General features: G+C 45.4%; 1 protein-coding gene across 3 annotated transcripts in view; it reads right to left on the minus strand.

Moving 5' to 3' along the window:
* BRINP1 (BMP/retinoic acid inducible neural specific 1) overlaps positions 1 to 20,742 on the minus strand; it is a 173,682-nt gene that overhangs the window by 26,057 nt on the left and 126,883 nt on the right. For all 3 annotated transcript variants that reach the window (XM_042913659.1, XM_042913661.1, XM_042913660.1), the window contains exons 6-7: positions 6,133 to 6,369; positions 1,247 to 1,469 (exon numbers count right to left, since the gene is read on the minus strand). In XM_042913659.1, the coding sequence (XP_042769593.1) occupies positions 1,247 to 1,469; positions 6,133 to 6,369 (460 nt within the window). The remainder of the gene's footprint in view (positions 1 to 1,246; positions 1,470 to 6,132; positions 6,370 to 20,742) is intronic.

Genomic DNA, 20,742 nt, shown 5'->3' on the forward strand with positions numbered 1-20,742 from the left:
TGGTTCTCTGCTCTGTGCAAAAAGGGTAGCACTCAGCTACACAGACACGTGGCTGACCGCAAATCTGGTAAGTGAATGTGACTTAGCCTTACTCTTTTAAAGAGTGGATCTCTTCTCTCTGAATAAAGTTGAGTGCAAAACCCCCAAATATGAAACAAATCAAGGTACAGCTGCGCTAGCCGAAGCAGGGTGCACAGCCCCCAAACCTGCCTTCTGCTGGATGGAGATGCCTTTGTGGAATCCACAGAGGCACCACTACAGAAACCACCGCACTCCCCCCCCTGCCAGGGAGCAGCTCACACATGCCCTGGGAGAATGGAGTCTGAAAGGGCTGGATCTCAATCCTGGCTTCTTCCCCAGAAGTTTCAGAGGGAGCAAAGAAACCCTAAGATCTGTGAAGACCCAGGAACTTCTGTCTTGTCAGCCCAGAGGGAAGGAAGTGAGGCATCCAGGTGTTTAAGGAGGCTCTCACTCTCAGGTGAGGACCCTGCACTCACAAGACCCAGCCAGGGAGTGCCTCCTTAAATTTTCCTGGTCTGTGCCTTGTTTGTGTCGCTGACTCCAGGCCCTGATCAAAGGTCCTCAATATATAGCTGACGGATTAGTTAACCCAGTTTCTTCACCATTAAGATGGGGATGCTAAAATCTGCTTTGTTAAGTAATTTCTGGTTTTTTTTAATGTTTATTTATTTTTTAGATAGAGAGAGAGAGATGGGAGGGGAAGGGGAGGGGAAAAGAGAGACAGGGAGACACAGAATCCGAAGCAGGTTCCAGGCTCTGAGCTGTCAGCACAGAGCCCGATGCAGGGCTCGAACTCACAAACCACAAGATCATGACCTGAGCTGAAGTCAGATGCTTAACCGACTGAGCCACCCAGGCACCCCAATCTGTCAAGTAACTTTTAAATTAAATAGATAATACCTTTCAAGCAACCAGAATAATGTCACATAGCAGTCAGGGCTATCGCGGGCTCCCTTCCACAGTCCGACGGATCAGACAGAACACAGAGGCTGAAAGTTCAGGGCATATTCAGGAAACAGTGAGAAAACCCAGGACAGCAGCAACCAGAAGCAGAGAAGCCAGAGACGATCCAGAAAATGGTTGGTCTGGACCACGCAAGGCCTGGCCTGCCACCAGCAGGTGCATCATCATCGGCATGGCATTTCCCCGGGCCACGGGGAACTTGAGCCAGAAACAGGTCTGAGCCTGCAGAGGCGGTGGGGGTGGGCTGGGGGGTCGCACTTACCTCTCTCTAGGCAGCTGGTGGTTGGGATTGTGGCGACAGCGGACACTGAGGCCGAAGAGCTTGCGGGCGGTGCGCTGGATCTTTTGCCTCTGGGCCTCGGTGGCGCTCTGCAGGAGCTTGTAACGGTTCTGCAGGTCCCAGTCGTTGCCCCAGTGCTGATGGATGCTCCCGATGGTCAGGAAGTGGTTGCTGGGCAGACGCTTCATAAACGATTTAAACTCATCTAGCGAGAGACAGAGGCCAAGAGAGAAGGACTGAGCAAGGCTGCCCCCCCTTGGAGGCTGCCTGGAAGGCTCAGCCCCACCTACCAGTCAGGCAGGCTTGCAGATAAAACTCACTCCTTTGAGGCCCCATGAACTCTGCACTAGCCTCTCAGCAGCTCCGGGGAGGCCGCTCCGGGGAGGCCATGCAAGGGCCACTACACTTTCAGTGAAGGTTCTTTTACTTTGCTCCCACAGGAGGGAATCTGCATCCTGCATCCTTATTAGAAACGAGGCTGTCCAGGGGGCGCCTGGGTGGCTCAGTCCCTTAAGCACCAGACTCTTGATTTTGGCTCAGATCATGATCACAGGGTTCACGGATTCGAGCCCCGCATCGGGCTCCAAGCTGGCAGTGTTGAGCCTGCTTTGGATTCTCTCTTTCTCTCTGCCCCTCCCCAGCTCATGCTCTCTCTCTCTCTCTCTTTCTCAAAATAAATAAATAAACTTAAAAAAAAAAAAACAAGGCTTCCCAAACTTCCGTCATCTGAATGCCAGCTTGATAATGATATTCACATATTTGTACTTATATTTACTTAGTATTTTCTTTGAATCAATTCAACCAAATTTTTATCCAATTCTGCATTAGAAAACCTCAATCCCATGCCTTCAGTAGAATGGGAGCTATAAAAATAAAGCTGTAAACGTATACAGTTATGAAAACAGTATTAACAAATCCTGGCCGGATAGTGTTGCCAGCTAAGTGATCAAACCCTGGGGCCTGCTCTCACTGTGAAGCACACAGGAAGGTAGCCAGCCATGGGGAGGTGCTAACGGCATATTAGCACCAACTGGAACGTTCTCTTTGAAGTCATCTGCAGGGTCGAGGGAGAGCTGAGATGGGTCAAGCTCCTTGCTACATGATCCAGTCCTACTGGAAGTTGTCTGTGTACCACCTCACGTCACATCCCATTTAGAGACACCCCACCTTAAGAGATGGGGGCAAATCTTGGGTCTCCCAGGTGAAGGTTTCTGCCTCAGTTTGGTTCTGTGTTTCAGAGTTTCCGTGTCTTCTGCAACTCGACACAACCTTAGAGATAATCTAGGTCAGCTTTCTTGTTCTACACAGAGGGAAAATGAAGCCCAGAGCAGGGAAATGATTTTCTGAAGGTAGAACAGCCAAGGAGTGACAAGAGGCAGGACTTGAATCTGAGCTATTCTTTTTTCAATATAATACTTACCTTTGTCATGCTCCCCAACTATCGGGAAAATAAAAGAATTAGGAGGTTGGTCATTTTGCGGGGGGAAAAATCCAAATGGTTGGGGATATATATATATATATATATATATATATATATATATGTATTTAAATATAAATATATAAATATGTATAATATATGCATATTTATATGTATAATATAAATATAAATATATGTGCATATATATATGTATGTATATATATTTGCAGCTTAGTACTTTTAGTTCGTGCTGCAAAAGCTATCAGGAAATTTCAGGTACATTAGGCATTCATTTTATTTTTAAAAATGCCTACGTAGCTTTCAGTAAGCACCACGCTCACTCTGAAACACCTCACCCATATAAGTGATTTTACAGCAAATCTACGAGGTGGGTACTTTCAGCGCCTTCTTTTATAGAAAGTAGGACACAAAGAAGTCAGTTATCTTGCCAAGGTCACACAGCCAGTAAATGGCAGAATTAGAACTCTAAACAGGCTCTGAATGTATGCTTTCACTCAGCATTATACACTTACTCTCAACACATAAAGAGGATCAGTATATTGGGGGAAAAAAGAAACTAACTAAATAAATGGTGCCAAAAATAGGAATCTCTGACCCCTACAGAACTCACAGTGCCTCCTTATTGCCAGTCAGACATTCAGGAGATCAAGTTGCATCTGGACCCCTGGGCAGCTGTATGGCCATTATTCTTTCAACACCTCAGTTTTCCCATCTGTCAAACAGGTAACCTAGCACCTAATGCAAATCAGGAAAGAGTGACACAGCACTGTATCTGCCTGAATAGTCCTCGACATACAGAACACGCTCAGGGGATGGGCGGCTAGCATAGGACAACGCCAGCTGGTTTATTCAGGGAGTTGGCTGGAGGTAGGGGGCTGGCCCTAATGACCCTGTATGTTGGTTGCCCACAATACACAGCCTCCCCCAACCCCCAAGGAAGATATGCTGCTCTCCTGTAGAAAGCGCTGTTGACCTTGGAGAACATGACAGTCATTTCACTGAACCTGAACCTGGGTCAGTTAGGAACATAGAATTTAAACGTTAAAATGATTTAATTTTTTGACTGAAAGTGGAAGGGTTCCCTCCCAATAAAGGAGGTGAAGACCGCCATTCATGTGTGTAAACTAGGTTCTATGCGACCACCAGTGCTCCGACCATGAAGGAATCATTGGCTTTTCCCTTTTGGCCATGTCTTGAATCCCTCCAAGCTGCCTAGTTGCTGAGTCATGAAGGCCACTGCCTGAAACGAAGAGGAGGAAGATACACATGCACAAGCCACATCTACACGAAGGTATGGATGGATTTGTCTTAATGGGTAAAACCATTCCAGATGGATAAGTACAGGATATCTAGAGCAAATGTGTGCTCTTGTGGAGAGAAAGTGTGCCACGTAAATCATTTCTGCGGCCTATTCAGCTACTCAGCAGCATTTCAGCTTTCTGTGTTTCCTTCCCCACCCACCTACCCACCCACTGAAAGTGGTTTCTCTTCCTGGGGGATAGGATTCTATGCTAAAGATCCCTACTGCTTGTGCACATCGACTTCATGCCCCTCTGTTTTTTTAGCCATCAGTGGAATCTCCTTGCAAAAGCATGTTATCAAATGCTTCTTTTGTTTGAGGCCAAATAATTGTCGTAACACATTTCCATCATGAACCTCTCTGCTATGAGTTCCTGGGATTTTAAATGGACTGGCGGGTGCGGGTCCATAGGGCAGCCACAGCTCCGTTCGAGCTGCACGAGAGCAGAATCACTCATGCATTATGTGCTCCCAAAGCTGGTTCAGGGGCTTAGAGTTCATGGAAACCAATGGTTTTCAAATACAGCTCAGTAGGGCTCAGCTTTTACCTGTGGTACACAGTGGCTCCAAGGTACGATTTTGTTCAATCAAAGGGTTTCTCGGCTAAAAATTTAAATAAATTCAACTATTAAAACCACAAACATGTCCTCTCATATATCAGATGAGGGAACTGAAGCCTCGGGGGTAAAGGAGCATTAATACAAAAAGCTGCTACAAGCACGGGGTTTGGAATCAGGGATTCCGTTCCCAACCCTGTCATTTACTAACTATGTAACCCTGGGGAAGACACTGGGTCTTGGTGCCCCCCACCCCCCCCCCCAGGATACAGGAATATCACTACTCATTGTAATGCAGTTTCTGTCATAAATTTAAGAAATATTGAGCTGTTCTAAAAACCAGTAATGCTCTCTGCATATGTCCATTTATTTGACAGGTATCTGAACACATAGTAGATGCCAACTGTTTACTTGGCATCTCTTCTTGGAAATCTCAAGGATGCCCAAGCTTTTCATGCCCAGCGCTGCATACACAGTCTCTGTTTCCGAACCACCCAGGGTGTTCTAGCTCAGTGAATGGTACCAGCCTCCATCAAATTGTCTACCAAACATACCTAAAAAAAGCTCTCGAATCTCAACACCCTTCTCTTCGACCACGTACAGCCCGTGTAACACCAAGCCCTGCTAATTTGCCCTTCTAAACACCTCGGTGCCTCTGCACCTTCCCCACTTTTTCCACCTGTCCCACCACGCTAACCATGTCTCCGTCCTCTCCCTCCGAGGCACCTTGTGATGGCCTCCCGTTCTCTGACATGCACTCACCCACTGACTTCTGCATCAAAGTGTGATGTTCTTCCCCAAGGTGCCTCTCCTGACCTCCCTGACCCTCCTGACCTCCTCAACCTCCCCCTGCATGGATTTGCTCTCAGTAGCCTCTCCTTCACATGATTAAAATGTCATACGATTCATGGCTGGCTTTCACATCAACTAGAAACTCCAGAAAGGCAGAGATCCAACTCTGTACCTCACCCACTGTATGGCCCTGGGTGGCTGACTTTCCTCCCCTGAAATTCATGACCACGCATCTCCTTAACCATGAAAAGTGGGAAACAGCCACGTACCTGAAAAGTCGCTTTAGCTTTGACAATCTGTGAATTGTTTGGATATCTCTATCCATATCATTATCTATATACATGTACATGGATAAAAATACATACACATATACATATTTAGACATACATACGTGGTTGTTTATCGAGAGATATAGGCGCGCGCACGCGCGCACACACACGCGCACGCACACACAGACTCGGGAATCAATACAAGTACCTTTGACTCTCCATTCTCCAGAGGCTTCTATGTGCTATGTGGCATTACTCTCTCTGTCTTCTGGGTACAATGCAGACAATACATCTTAGGACCACAAACTCAATCACGCGATTCATTATTCCATTCAATGGAGACTGAGTACCTACTCCATGACAGCTCCTAGACCTGGCTCTGGTCCCTCCCACGTGAAAGAGCTGGCGTCACTGAACAGTCCCTCACAGTGGTCCTAATTCTGGCTAGACAGTTTTCTTTTCTAGGCTTGGCTCAGGGCCACGGATGCAGTACGACCACGTTAGGCTCTCTACCTGAATTCTCCAGGTCCTTATAAGCTTCGGCCCAAGACTTGGCCATGTTGGCCAGCGTGTACTCCATGATCTGGATGTCGGTGATGGGGCAGTTGCACTGTGGGAACTCCTCTGCACACTGACATCTACACTGGCTGTTCTGGCACACATACTCTCCCTCACCATTGCACATGATGTAGCTCAAGGCCGACTGGACAAACTTCTCTTGCAGATACTGAGGGAAGATTATCTGAAGACCTGTTCGAGAACAGCAAGAAGGGGGAAAAAAAGAAAGGTTAAAAAAGGTGTTTCATTAACAGGTTTGAAAGGTGAAACATAGGAATCTGAAGCTGTTAGCTTTCTCCCTGTGTACTGTAACCCAAATATTTCTGGGCCCGCCTAGATCCACACAGGGTCCGGTTGGTGAGGCCTCCAGCTACACTGTGTGTACTTAAACTTCTCAAGTCATGACCTCGGCCACCTCTGAAAGGCACACTCTAGTCCGTTACATTAGGACTGAGGCCACAGCCAGATCTGGTATATACCTTTTCCATTGTGGGAGAAAACCCTTCTTGAAAGCACAAGATTATTGTTTATTTTTTCTTGTTTCCTTCATTTCTTTTGTTCTCCTTTTCTCAAATATTGATGGACTCTATTTACGAAGCCCAAGTCCTGAGCTAGGCACTGAGTCTATAGAGATGAAAAAGACAAGATCCTTGCCCTTGGGGAGTTTACAGCGTAATCAGCAGGGATAGACACAGACACACATCATCATAACACAGCTTTCTGGGCCTGGAGCAGAGATGGTCCAGACGAGGCAACTGGACAGAGAGGACTGCAAATAACCTTGCCAGGGCAGCAGGGAAACCTTTATAGAGGAGATGGCGTTTGGGCTTCTTGGAAGGTAAATAAGAGATCACCATGTAAAAAAAAAAGGAACAGGAAGCACATTCTAAAGAGGGTAGCAGCAAGAATAAAGATGTATATGTCTGGGAGTTGCTGGTGAAAAAACGAATTTGGATGGGTGGGGTGCAGTGCTGTCGGGGAACATGTGTCAGAGGCGAGTGGAGGCCAAAGTGCACAGGGCTTTCTTGTATGCTAAGGGATTTGGACTTCATCCTGTGGATAATGGGATACTTTGGTAAATTTCAAGGATACGAGTGATAAAGGAGAGTGCTATAATTTCATAAGAACAGGGCATCATAAAAATAATATCAGTGCAGAATCCCATCAGAGAGGATTAATTTTTTTTTTCTTCCTAGCTGTAAACACAAAGAAGCAAAGGCCCATGGAGGAGAAGTGACTAGCCCAAGGCTATAGGATGAACACTCTGGACCACACCTCATAATCTTGTCTCTATATCTGAGTGATCAAAGTCTTAATCTGGACAGCCAAGGATGGAGAAGGATCTATCTGGGCACATGCACTACTCATGTACCTCTGAGATGTCATCATAGCAGGCTATTGACTAGGGTGCCCAAAAAGAAGGACAACTCTGGGCTAAATTAATTCACGAAAGACATCTCTCCCCACCTGGTCTAGTGCCGTGGACAGTTTCAGCTACCAGTGCATATAGGGGTAATGGTTTAATGACCCATTGTGTGAAAAATAACTGTGTTCTTTGGATTAAATGTTTTTCTTATTCATGTTTTAGGGACACACCCTCATCCTACTCATCAGGGGCTTGCTGAATCAGCTCGGCATGTCTCTCATTGTACTTCACAGTTGTGTTTCTAGAATTTTATCTTTCCCTCTCTCACTTTCAATTTTTTAAAAAAAGGAAGCCCCATCATTTCAACCTGTCTTCATCTGGCAGCTAAAAACAACTGTGTTCAGAGAGGCATTGTGGGGTGGGGTGGGGGGCACCTGGGTGGCTCAGTCGGTTAAGCATCCGACTTCGGCTCAGGTCATGATCTCACGGTTCAGGAGTTCGAGCCCCGCGTCAGTCTCCGTGCTGACAGCTCGGAGCCTGGAGCCTGCTTTGGATTCTGTGTCTCCCTCTCTCTCTCTCTGCCCCTCCTCCAGGAGTGCTCTCTCTCTCTCTCTCTCTCAAAAATAAATATTGAAAATATTTTTAAAAAGGCATTGTGGGAAAGAGGATGATGTGTTCGGCACACCTCACTGCAGGGATGCAGAAGGTAGTTAAAAGCTGGGCATCACTAGTCAGGCTTCTCTACTTACTACCTAGACATCTCAGGTAAGTCACTCAAGCTCTCTAAGCCTCTGCTTTTTCTTTTGTAAAACAGAGGTGCTTTTAGGTTGTTGAGAGGGCTAAGTGAAGGAATCCTTGCAAATCGTCACAACAGTTCCTGGGCACACGGCAAGCACCCAGTAAATGCTATTCGTTCCCATTTCTGACGTTGATGATGACGGCGATGCTGTGATGATGAAATCCCTCCTGTGATTGACGTTTTTTAAAGTTTCAACAGAACCTTCAGGATACATGAACGATAGCTGTGGGCAATCAGAAGAAAATCCTCAGCAGGCAGTCTGGAGTTATTTGTAGAGGAGGGTTTAGAATTCTGCGCCTGTTGAAGCAGCATGGTGGGGGGTGGGGGGTGGGGAGACGGCTATTCTAGAAGGTGGATCCATATCAGTATGGGTGAAAGGGGTTCTAACAGACAGATGGAGCTACAGGGCTTGGGCACCGGCCGGCTGCGAGAATGGGTGAACTCCACACCAACGAGCAAGGGGTCTGCACGAGTTTGAGTGATTGCTGGGAAGGGCTCGCAGCATAGGAGCAGGATACAAACACCAAACGATGGGGCCAATCACTAGAGCGAGTCCCTGCTCAACTAAGTCTACAATTCTTTCAGAGCATGCATTCCTGAGTCATTTTATCTGTATCAGGGTTTTTCGCTTCCAAAGCAAAATTTATTTTTAGCTGATCCCAATCCCCTATAGGCATCTGAGTCTACGGATTGGGGTTAAGTTTCTGTTGGAACTCTATAGACTATACTCTCAGTCCTATTTTTCTAGCTTGCTCATCATTTTCTTTCTCCCTTTTGTAGGGGATAAAATATTCTATTCTTGGTCCCAGCCCAAAAGGAATTTGGGGAGAGCATTTTTAGAAAATTGCGTCAAATCATTTCTCCGTTTGGCAAGGATACAAAAGGCAGTATTACCTACCCCGTTTAATGCAACTGAAAACAGATGAAGTTTTGGGTTGGGGGGTTTCTGGGAGCAGCTGAAACACAAAACTGATTGCTCTTTAAAAATGGAAACTCAGATCATGCCGAGCTGTCTCTGAGGCAGAATCTCCTGGGCAATTTTGAAAGAGAATAATGAAGACATAGCAATTAAAAAGCACTTTTCTGCAAAATGTCATTACTGTTTAAAGTTACATAACCATTTCTACGGCAGCGGAGGTTCACACAGCAGTCACCGCCGCAGTCGTCTCCTGATGACCTGTGTCCAACAAAGAGGCCCATTGCTGACCTCCTAGGTTGGCGCCTGAGTACCACCGGCTTCAATGGGAGTCATAAATAACTTGGAGGGAGATTTGGCCTGTGGAACCACTGTTTGAAAGATATACAGCTGCCGGCTGGGGTGGAATATTCTGGCCCCACAGTTCCCAAAGACACACAGAGAAATAGAGAGAGAGAGAGACAAGCTGAGAAAATCAGAGACAGAGAGAGGTCACCATTATGGGCGAGCATGTAAATTTTGCCTCAAAACACCCAAGAAGGCGATGGCTGAGAGTTTCACTTGCACACCCAGTGACTCGTGCTGAACATATGGGATATCTCCCCCAATCTCATTATACTTTTTTTTTTTTTTTTTTTTTTTTTACAAAAAATCTTGTTATACTTTAAAATGGAATGTGTCACTGTTCCGCGAAGTGAGTGGGCAATGTAGATATGGGAACATCCACATCATCTTCTTTCTCTTTTCCTAATTTTTGCCCTGTCTCCCTTAGTCCTCCTCCCACCTCACCTTCAAGGCAGACATCTCAGGATATTTCTTGTGTTTTACATCCAGTCTTTGTGTGTGTGGAGGAAGGATTTCTCCTCTGTGTCACATGATAGCCTATCTCTATTTCCTCGCTTCCTCTCTCCTTACTTCTTAATATTCTATTCCTTTGTTTTTTTTTTGAAATACACCAGGCATCCTTCTCTTTCCTGGTCCTTCCCTTGTGCTGGTCTTGTTCTCCCTAGAGTCTTTGCAAGTGTACCTCCCAGGGCCAAGAATATTCTTTTCCCAGATCTCTGCATGGCTCCCTTGTCCTGCAATCCAGACCTTCCCAGATGACCCATATTAAAAAAGCCTCTTCTAGTTTCATCATAGAATTAGCTACTGACAGAAATCCTCTTACGCATGTGTTTTCGTATTTGTTTTCATCTTCCCCATTAGGGAGTGGGCTTCCGGGGGACAGGAGCCCTGTCTGTCCACTATAGATCCCCCAGAGTATAAATTAAGGCCAAGGCCAGTATAGGTTTTCATTCAACAACCATTCTCTTTTTCACCCCAACTGAAAAACAAAAAACAAAAAAACAAAAAACAAAACAAAACACTGGTCTCTAAAAACTCTGAGGATATTGGAATTGGCCCTAAGTTGGCCTAAAGCCCCACAACCAAACTAACAAACTCGAGATTCAAATCCCAGAATTCTGAGTTCCAAAACCCTTACGGGCCCTCCCAGCTCTCTGGCATGAAAGACTGAAAACTGAGACAAACTCCTGCCTCAGTGTTCTCAAGGTGGCCCTGGCCCAGGGTGGCCTCTGCAGGTGTCTTAGCCTCTCTCTGAAATTCCGGCTACTTGCCTGTGAAGCTCCAATCCCAGAGCTGTTGGGAAGAATAAATAAATGGGAAAGGCATAAAGGGCACCCAGCAAGAGCCTGGCTGCTATGGGCTGAATGTTTGTGACCACCCCCACCCTCTCCCCCCTCTCCCCTGCCCAGTTCACATGTCGCAGCCCTAACTCCCAGAGTTATTGTATCGAGATGGGGCCTTGGCTGGTCATTGGGTTTACATCGGGTCACAAAAGTGGGGCCTCCGTGGTAAGATTAATGGACTTGTAAGAAGAGTACGAGACAGGAAAGCTGTCTCTCTCCCTCTCCCTCCATGAGCACACACTAAGGAAAAGCCACGTGCACACGCAGTGAGAACACGGCTGTCCACAAGCCAGACACCGAATGGGCCGGCATCGTGGTCTTTGACTTCCAGCCTCCAGAACTGTAGAAACGAAGGCCTCTCACTTCAGCGATCCAGTTTTTTCATTTTGTTATAGCAGCCCGAGCAGATGGTTAGCATAATTAAGTGTTCAATAAATGGTAGGTCCCCCCATTTATACCACATCAGAACATAATTCCACTCCCTGAACCAAACTTGAGTCGTTCTTGGAAACATCCTCCTGAGTAGCCCCCTTTGGACCAGTAGGAGACATGTCCAGAGTGCATCATCTCTTAATACCATTACAGGAATTACCACGGGTCTCCATTTTTCATCCTTCCATTTGGTTATAGTTCAGCGAATCTTCCTCCCTTTCATCTTTCCTTCTTTTCTTCTCTCCTCTGTCTTCTTTCAACACGTAGGCCCTCCCGTGTGCCAGTAACTGCGCCATGGACACTGGGGTGAAGAAAGCAGGCATTCCCTGCCCTCATGGACCTCACGGCTTAGTGAAAGAAGCAAACATGCAAACAAGCTGCTTGGATGCACGGAGACCAGGGCTCTACCCAAAGCACGAGGTTGCTCAGGGACCACAAAGGAAAACACCTAACCCCAGGCTGGATCAGGGGCAGTCACAGACACTCTCCTGCAGAAAGTGGCTTTTGGGCTGGGACCTAATGGACTCACAGGAATTAGAGGACGAGGAGTCCACAAGAAGAGCAGTTTAGAAAGTGGGAACAGCGGGGAGTGGAGTAGAAGAAACAAGAAGAAAGTGGGAACAGCATGTACAAAGGACTCAAGCAACAGAACTCCTTCCAACTAAGAACCTACCTGACCATCACCCTCCTTTCTGAATAAGGTTCACCTTTTTTTGTTTTTGTGTTTGTTTCCAGGTTCCCTAGAGAGGAGATGAAAGCTTTCTCACTGCCTCAGAGAAGATCAAGACTCCTAAGGGAAGAATGACAGCGGGCAGAGATCTGCCAGCTTATTAGAGGAACAGCATTGTTTACAGCAACAGAGGTCAAGGATCCTTGTCCATTACAGACCAAGAGTTTAGCTGGGAGTCAGAAAAAGCAAAGAGGGCTCACTGCATTGTTGATTTTCAACCACTGGGGAGCACTAAAGTAACAGAAGAACTTTCTGGGGACCCCTACATTGAATTCCTTGGTACCTTCAATGACACGGTCAGTACAGCTGTCTGAAGCAGACACCTGGTCCAGGTGACGGCTCGGTGAGCTAGAGAAAAGAGGACCCAATCAACAAAAGCTGAAAGTACCTCTAAGATCTGCCGAGGGTAGTCCAGCCTTCATCTCTGACCCTGATCTGCTCTTTTTTGCTGTTAGGAACTCTGAGCCTCCTTCTCTTCTTTCAACAAGTAGTACGTGGGGATTTGTTGGAGGAGATGCTTCCATTTTCCAAGGACACCAAGGGGCTACTTGGAGATTCAAAACTAAAGCATAAAATCCAAGTACAAGAGACAAAGGCCCGAACCGATGATTGAAACGTAAAAAGCAGCATCACGTCTGGAACATAGTAGGTGTTTAATAAATATATCTTACATTTTGAAGAAGCCAGTCATCTATTATGAACATGAAAGAAAATGACTCTGGAGACAATAATTAGGGAAGACTTCGTGATGTGTGTGGGATGTGGGTAGATCTTGAAACAGAAGCATGGTTTTTAATAGATACAGAGGGAGCCCCAGCATTCCCTGCAGAGGGTGTACCTTGAGCAAAGACGAGTCAGTGTGTGAATACCTTGTATCAATCAAAGTCTTGTTCAAGGCAAGGACCATATATCTTTCTGGTTTTGCTTGTTTGTTTGCTTGCTTGTCTTTTGGATGAACTTTGTTTTACCTTATCGTAATTACCTAAAATAGTAGTAGTTTTGATGGATGTACTCTTTTCTGACCTAGTTCATTACGTATTAAATTCACTTTTTTTTTTTTTTTTTTTTTTTTTGTGCTAAGAGGAAAAGGGAAAAAAAAATACAAGAAGTCTATTTTGGTTGAGTGGCAATATTGTTCTCTCCTGTGCTTGCATCAGAATGTGGCCCCCTGTTGATATCTCTGAGCGCTACAGAAGGCTGGCTGTTGCCTGGTACCCGCTAAGTTCTGCTTGTCAAATTCTGTCCATTTCCGAAAAGCACGGGTTGGGGAGAACAAGAAGTGCACCTTTCGCAGAAAGTCAGCCTGATCCCCTTCCTTGTGAAAGCCCAGGGATCTCAGACTGGCAGATAAAGGACTTTATGGCTCCAACAGCCATTCTGAACTCCAGTGTAATGAAGGCATGCAGGTCAATTACCCATCTGTTTGTGTTTCTATTGCTGTGAATTACAGTATCCATCGCTGACAGCTCATTGGAGTGGAATGAAAATAAGACGATAATTCACCGGGTGAAACCGTGCAGAAAGGGCGAAAAGGCTATGATCTCATTCAGAAGTTCAGCCCTGTCTCCGTGATGGGTCATTTGCACTGGGAGAAATGAAGAAAGGCAGCTACCTGGGGGGAAAGTGGGTGGGTTCTGGCGCCCCCTTCTGGACAGAGTAACCTTTGTGTTCCCAAGGATCATCATCCATTCTGCGGGATCTTAAGGAATAGACTTGGAACCCTTAGATGCAAGATTGGGGTAAATGAAGTTCAGCACAATAAAAGCAAAACCTTTTTACCATCAGGAGTTTTGAGGGATGAAACAGGTTGCCTTAGTAGGTAGAAGACTCCTCATCATCGGAAGCATACAAGCACAATTTAAAGAACCCAGGGCCCAAATGGCATGTGGTTATCACTAACCCATATTCAGTTCTCCTCCCTTTGCGGTGTCCTCTCTTTGAAAAAATTACACACACCCCACCCTCTGCACTCAGATGGGTTCACGTGACACACTTTGGCCGATGAAATGTGAGCGCAGGTGAGGGGTACAACTTTCCAAAGCAGAGCTATAAGAACCAACATGTGGGCTCATCGGTTTCTCTGTCCCACCACCACGGAAAACAGCCATATTCCACATAGAGGCCACCGGAGGAACAGAATCACAATTGACTTGCGACCATGATGCAGTGTAAGCAAGAAATGAGCCTTTTCTCTTGCCAGCCACTGAGATTCAGGGATTGTTCGTTAGCACAACACAACCAAGCCTATACAGGAGTTGGCAAACTATGGCCCATGGGCCAAATTGACCTGCAGCTTATTTTTGTAATTAATTTTATTGGAACACAGCCACACAGATTCGTTTCAGTACTGTCTATAGCTGCCTTCACATTACAATGGAAGAGCTGAGTGGTAAGAACAGAGACAACAAAGCCTAAAACATTTACCATCTGGCTCTTTGCAGAGAAAGTTTGCTACCTCCCCTGCTAGCTGACCATTAAGGTCCCTCCAATCTTGATTTTCTATGCATCTACTCTGTGCTGTTGTTCATTCACTTATTTTTATTTACTTTTTAAAATGTTTATTTATTTATTTTGAGAGAGAGAGAGAGAGAGAGAGAGGGAGGAGCAGAAAAAAAAAAAAAAATCCCAAGTAGGCTTCAACAGTCAGTGCCGAGCCTGACGTGGGGCTTAAACCCACGAAACACAAAATCATAACCTGAGCCCAAATCAAGAGTTGGACGCTTAACCAATGGAACCACCCAGGTGCCCCATTAAATGACAATTTGAACTTTGAAAAAGCAAATATGGTCGGACTAAGCTATGAAATCACCAAGGATAAGGAAGCCAACATATATTTTAAATTCAATTTCCCAGGGGCGCCTGGGTGGGTCTGTCGGTTGAGTGTACGACTTCGGCTCAGGTCATGATCTCTTGGTTTGTGAGTTTGAGCCCCGCATCGGGCTCTGTGCTGACAGCTCAGAGCCTGGAGCCTGCTTCAGATTCTGTCTCCCTCTTTCTCTGCCCCTCGCCTGCTCACATTCTGTCTCTCTCTCAAAAACAAATAAACATTAAAAAAAAACTAAATTCAATTGCCTAAAATTTCAACATGAAGATACCCTTACAGAGGGTGTTAAGAAGAGGTTGATTCTATTTAATTATAAGCTTCTTCACAGAATTCATGATAAAAACCCAAACCTGACACCTATCATACCCTGTGCTACCAGATCCCCAGATCAGTTGATGTGTCCAAATCTTCTCTATTTCCCTTTTCTTGCTACAGCCTGCCACACCACAGCAGCTGGCCCTCAAATGTAGAAAGTCCCCCCCTGTTCAGATTTTGCCTCCAGCTCTTAGTAACCACAGGACCTTGGGAAGTTAAGATCAAGAGGCTTAACTTCTCTGATTCTCAATTTCTCCATGAGAGCTTCCATTGTGGGGGTGCATGTAAAAATCAAATAAACCATTTTGTATCTTGTGGTGGTATCTTGATTACAGGACGGATATTTCAAATTCATAGAACTCTTCACCTCGAAAGGGTGAACTTCTCTGTATGTAAATTAGACCTCAATGGTCTGGAGAAGAAAATCAATCAGATCACACACGCGAACCTCTTGGTACAGGACAGTTGCTCGACTAACGTCATTTCTTGTCCTCCCCCTGTTTTCTACTGCTTTCCCTGGAGGCCTTTGGCAATCTCAGACACCCCCTCTGTCGGTACCCAGAAACACCTTGCACACTTCTCAAATTTTAATAGAACACCTATCACACCATATTATGTGCTTGTGTTCATGCTCCTCCTGGTCTGTGATCTCCTTGAATGCCAGAGGCAATGCCTCGTTCGTGTTCCATCTCCCTGTCAGCTATAACACATTAGTAGGTTCCCAGTGTGTTTGAATGAAGCTGAGTTTAGACAGAACATGTTTCAGGGAAGACCGTGGTTTTCTTCTGCCCTGTGCTTGGCATGCTCCTCCTCTCTACAGCCCTCCTTCCTGAGCAGGCCCTGTGTCACCTCCCCCAACATCAGAGCTTGAAATCTCGAGCTACTTCAACTTTGACGCAGTAGTGACAAGAACAGGTGTTCAGAAACATCTGAGTAAAAAAAAAAAACAACACAGAGATAAAACAAAAAAACAAAAAAAACCCAAAAAACAAAAAACAGAACAACAACAAAAAAAAAAACCAAAAAAACATCCTAAGAGAAGAATGCTGCTGAAGGTGTTTCTTTTTAACACATACTTTGTTTCGGATCCATTGGTACAAATTATGATTCTTGAGAACTATAACTGTTTCCTATATTTCTTGGCATTCTTTCCAAGATACCAAGCAAGATCACAGTAGGTGTGCAAACATAAAACTGCTCAGTCCAGCAACTATTAGTGAAGTCTGTCCACCCGCCAACTTACTGAGCCAGGTGCTATCCTAGATGCTAGATGTGGAAAATGAATAAAGCACAATTTTCTGATCTCGGGAGCTCCTGTTGGGTGAGAGAACCAGATTCATGAAGATAAAATTATAACAACACACACATGCAAATGTATGCAAGATTCAGTAGGAGAAAAAAGAAGAAACTTCAACTTTTATCAGAGTAAAAGTGTCCAGAAGAGTTATTTTGGACAAGACTGAACCGAAATGGTATGAACAGTCAAGCATTTTCCAAGTTGTATGCTGCAGAGCCTTAGATCTGCAAGTGTAACCAGGATAAAATATATTCAGGAAACTCCATATTTAATCTACCTCTTGAGACTCGTATATTAGCATAGTTAAGGCACTGAGAAGTCCTGCAGTAAATAAGTGCGGTTTATGCTAGTTAATACTGATGTTTCAGTATTATTGAGCTTTTTTAAGTTACTGCATGGTAACAAATAACCTCAAAATCACAGCAGCTTATAACCACAAAGGTTTATTTCTTGCTCTGTTTCATGTTGGCTGGGCTTTGGCTCTGCTCCAGACGTCTTCTTCATTTTGGATCCAGACTTAAAGGAGCAGCTTTGCTCAGGGGTACGCCATTATCATGACAGAAGGAAAAGAGCAAAAGCCAAGCCAGACAATGTCTCCTCACGCTAAGGCGGGGCATGGGTTATGTCCTCCCACATTCTATTGGCAAAAGCGAATCACATGGCCAAGTGCAATGCCAACTAGCCGGGAAGTATACATCTCCCACAGGACAGCACCGCCAGTCGCACGGGGACGCACTGGTGTATATAATCCTTTTAGGGGAGGGAACAATGGGATAGATTAACTTGTTTTTGCATCAAACCTTTTCTTAAAAAAAATTCAATTACCATATGATCCAGTGATTCCATTGTTAAGGTATACAGCCCAAAGAATTGCAGACAGGCACTCAAACAAAAACTTGTACACCAATGTTCCTAGCGGCACTATTCACGATGGTCAATAAGTGGAGACAATCTCCAGGTCCACCAGCCCATGAAAGGGCAAACAAAATGTGGTATATCTATGCAATCAAATATTAACTCGGTCATAAAAGAACAAAGCACTGATACATGCTACAATACGGGTGACCCTTGAAAGCGTTCTGCTAAATAAAAAGAAGCCAGACACAAAAACCCTACATATTGTGTTACTGCATTTGTATGAAATATCCAGAAAAAGCAAATCCAGGAGACAGAGAGCAGACTAGTTGCCTGGGGCTGGAGGGAAGCGAGGTGGAGAATGACTGCTTATTTGAGGTTGTGAGAAAACTCTGGGACTAGATAGTTGGTGACTGTTGCACAATAGCTGTGAGATGCTTAGCGTCCCTTAATGAATTGCGCATTTTAAGATGGTTATGATGTTGAACTTAATGTAATACATACTTACCCTCATAAAAAGACTAAGATTCCAAATACATTGATGTGACAGTTCAAATTACTTTAAATCGGTACAAATTTATTGAGCACCTACTATGAGCTAAACACTGAACTCCAGAGAAGTGACTAATGAAGACATTAAAAAAAGGGTATGGCTTCTACTCTCAGGGATCTTAATTACAATTAAATAATGCCACGTCCAGTTTTACGCATAAGACAAGCTAGAACGTATCTAGGAGCAGAAAAAGAAAAGCACGTGGAGAGTGCTATGTTTGCAGTGTCAAAGGACAGCTTAGTTATGACCAAGATGAATTGTGACAGAAGAAAATAAGGATTGACTTAATTATCTTAAATACAAACAGGTGCCTTACCTACACGGAATCAATGATTAATTTTCATGGGTGGTTTATTCAGGTTTGAGGTGCCTGATGCCTGGTTTCTGCCCAATCAATGAGACCAACCAGGAGTTCAATGAGACACGGTTGTTAAAATAAACCAAATCACCACACTGACTGTTTATTGGCCAGGATTCCCTTGCTGTACGCCTGGCCATGAGTTCATTTGAAAAGTATAGACCCTGCATGACTACAATACCAAGAGATGAGGGGCGTCTAGGTGGCTTAGTCAGTTGAGCATCTGACTCTTGATTTGGGTTCAGGTCACGAGCTCATGGTCGTGAGATCGAGTCCCGCGATGGGCTCTGTACTGAGCGTGGGTCCTGCTTGGGATTCTCTCTCTCCCTTTCTCTTTCTCTCCCTCTGCCCCTTCCCCAACCATGCCTCTCACTCTCTCCCTCCATCTCTCTCTTTCAAAACAAAAACAAAAACAAAAACAAAACAGGGGTGAGTCCTGAGATCACGTCTCTCAACATCAGCTTAGATGCCATCAGCATTTCCATCACTTTCTGTACAAGTGTGAGTCTCGAGTTACCAAATGATTCCAGATGTCCCCAGGAAAGTGGCAGCACATTTTATAGTCATGCACACTGGGTATATTGCAAGGCCTTAGTAATCTGTGTTCTAGGGGTATGTGATCCTTCCTGGTTCTCAGTCTTTTTGAGAATATGACAATCGCTATAGAAATGGGGCACCTATAAACATATACAAGTTAGCAAGTAATTTTAGGAAAATCGTAGACTTTCCAAAGTAAATAGCAGAGCCTACAAGCACACAGAAAGGGTTATGGAATTAGTTGCTCTAATAAAAATCATGGTTATGAGTCATATGCTCCAGGTTGAGAAACAATATGGTTCAAGAGCATTGACATTGAAGGGACTTGGGTTCAAATTCTTATGCTGCCACCTACAAGACAGTTACTTAACATCTGTGAGCCTCAGTTTTCAAGTCTTCAAAATGGGTCTTTGGTGGGGTATACAGGAGATCTTGATATAAAGAAATGAGCTCTTTGCCCGGCAGATGAGAATCACGCAGTAAATCATAAGCGTAAGTATTATTTTATATCCGCCCTATTGGTTTTTAGGTCAGGTGCTTTCTACATGTTTTCCAATGAAATGCAGAACAAAGGCTCTGCCACAGAGGTGTTTTTATGCCCGTTTCGTAGAGCAGAAGACCTAGAGAAGCTCAGAGGGTTAACTAGTCCAAGGTCTCATCACCATCAAGCCTGCCCTCCGGATCCTCCTGATTCTATCTGCCTTCCGACTGAGTCTTTAATTGACCCTTCGATCCACTTCCTAAGAGGAACTCCGGTTGTCCTCATCACAAGGCCGAGAACAGAGTGCTCCTGGGCGCATGAAGGAAAACCAGCTTGGATGCGGCCAACTGGGTGGACGTCAGCAGCCCCCTCAGTCATGAAGACACTGCCCTTTTATTCAGCGGGCCTTCCGGACAGAGCCGCGGGAAGGGAGAAACATGGAGCCCCATCAGTGCCTCCAGGCGCTGCTAATCAGACAAGAAGGGCCTAATCACAAGCCCCTGCCCGCACCCTGGGCTCTTTCTGTGGAGGACCCACCCCAAAGCTACCGACCAGCATTGGCAACAATCACTCGGCCTTCCACCCTGGGGGCCCGAGGCCACATGGGGTGAGAGGGGGTGAGAGAGGAGGGGTCTGTGGACAGAAAGACCTAATCATGTCCGGTGCCCCCTTCCTCTACTACTGCAGTTGGGCAAGGACTTATTCCCACCGTACCCACATCTAGAACTGTGCTGTGCTGACTCAGAGCCTCCCAGCAAGGTCAAGCAGGCTTGGGGCCCAGGCAACAGGGAACCAAAAGCCAGGGGGACCTTGGGAAGGTTACCTCTCTGGGCCTCAGTTTCTCCATCTGTTTGATGGGGAGCATGATCCTTATCTCTCAGTTGGTGGGAGGGCCGAAGTGGCTAATGGATATACACACAATGCCTAAGGGGGAGTAGCAGCAGAAAAAAGTATAATTTCTGACACTTCTACACTCTGTTCCTCTGTTTCTGCTACTTGTCGCAAGATGAGTTTGGGCATTTATGATGCCCAGCTACTGAGGAAAGGGATGGTTGATGCTACTTCTCTTCCTCAACCTCCTCCTCCCGCACCGTCCTCCCTCCTTCAAGTCCTTTCTGCCCTTCGCCCTCCTCCCTCTTCTGCCCTTCGCCCTCCTCCCCCAAGTCCTTTCCCCTCTTCTTCTCCCTCTCTCTCCTTTCCTCCACCTCCCTCTTCTTGGTCTCCTTCTGCCTTCCCCTAGTCCCCCTCCTTCCATTGCTACTTAAGCACCAATCATAAGGAAACATTCAATTCAGCAAACATGTATCGAGTTCCTATGTCCCCAGCACTGTTGAATATAATGAAAAACAAAGTTGGCAAGGCAAAAATCCCTTTTCTAAAGAAGACTATCATCTAATCTATAGAACAGGTAAAA

This window comes from Panthera leo, chromosome D4 (genome assembly GCF_018350215.1).
Source record: "Panthera leo isolate Ple1 chromosome D4, P.leo_Ple1_pat1.1, whole genome shotgun sequence".
NCBI lineage: Eukaryota > Metazoa > Chordata > Mammalia > Carnivora > Felidae > Panthera > Panthera leo.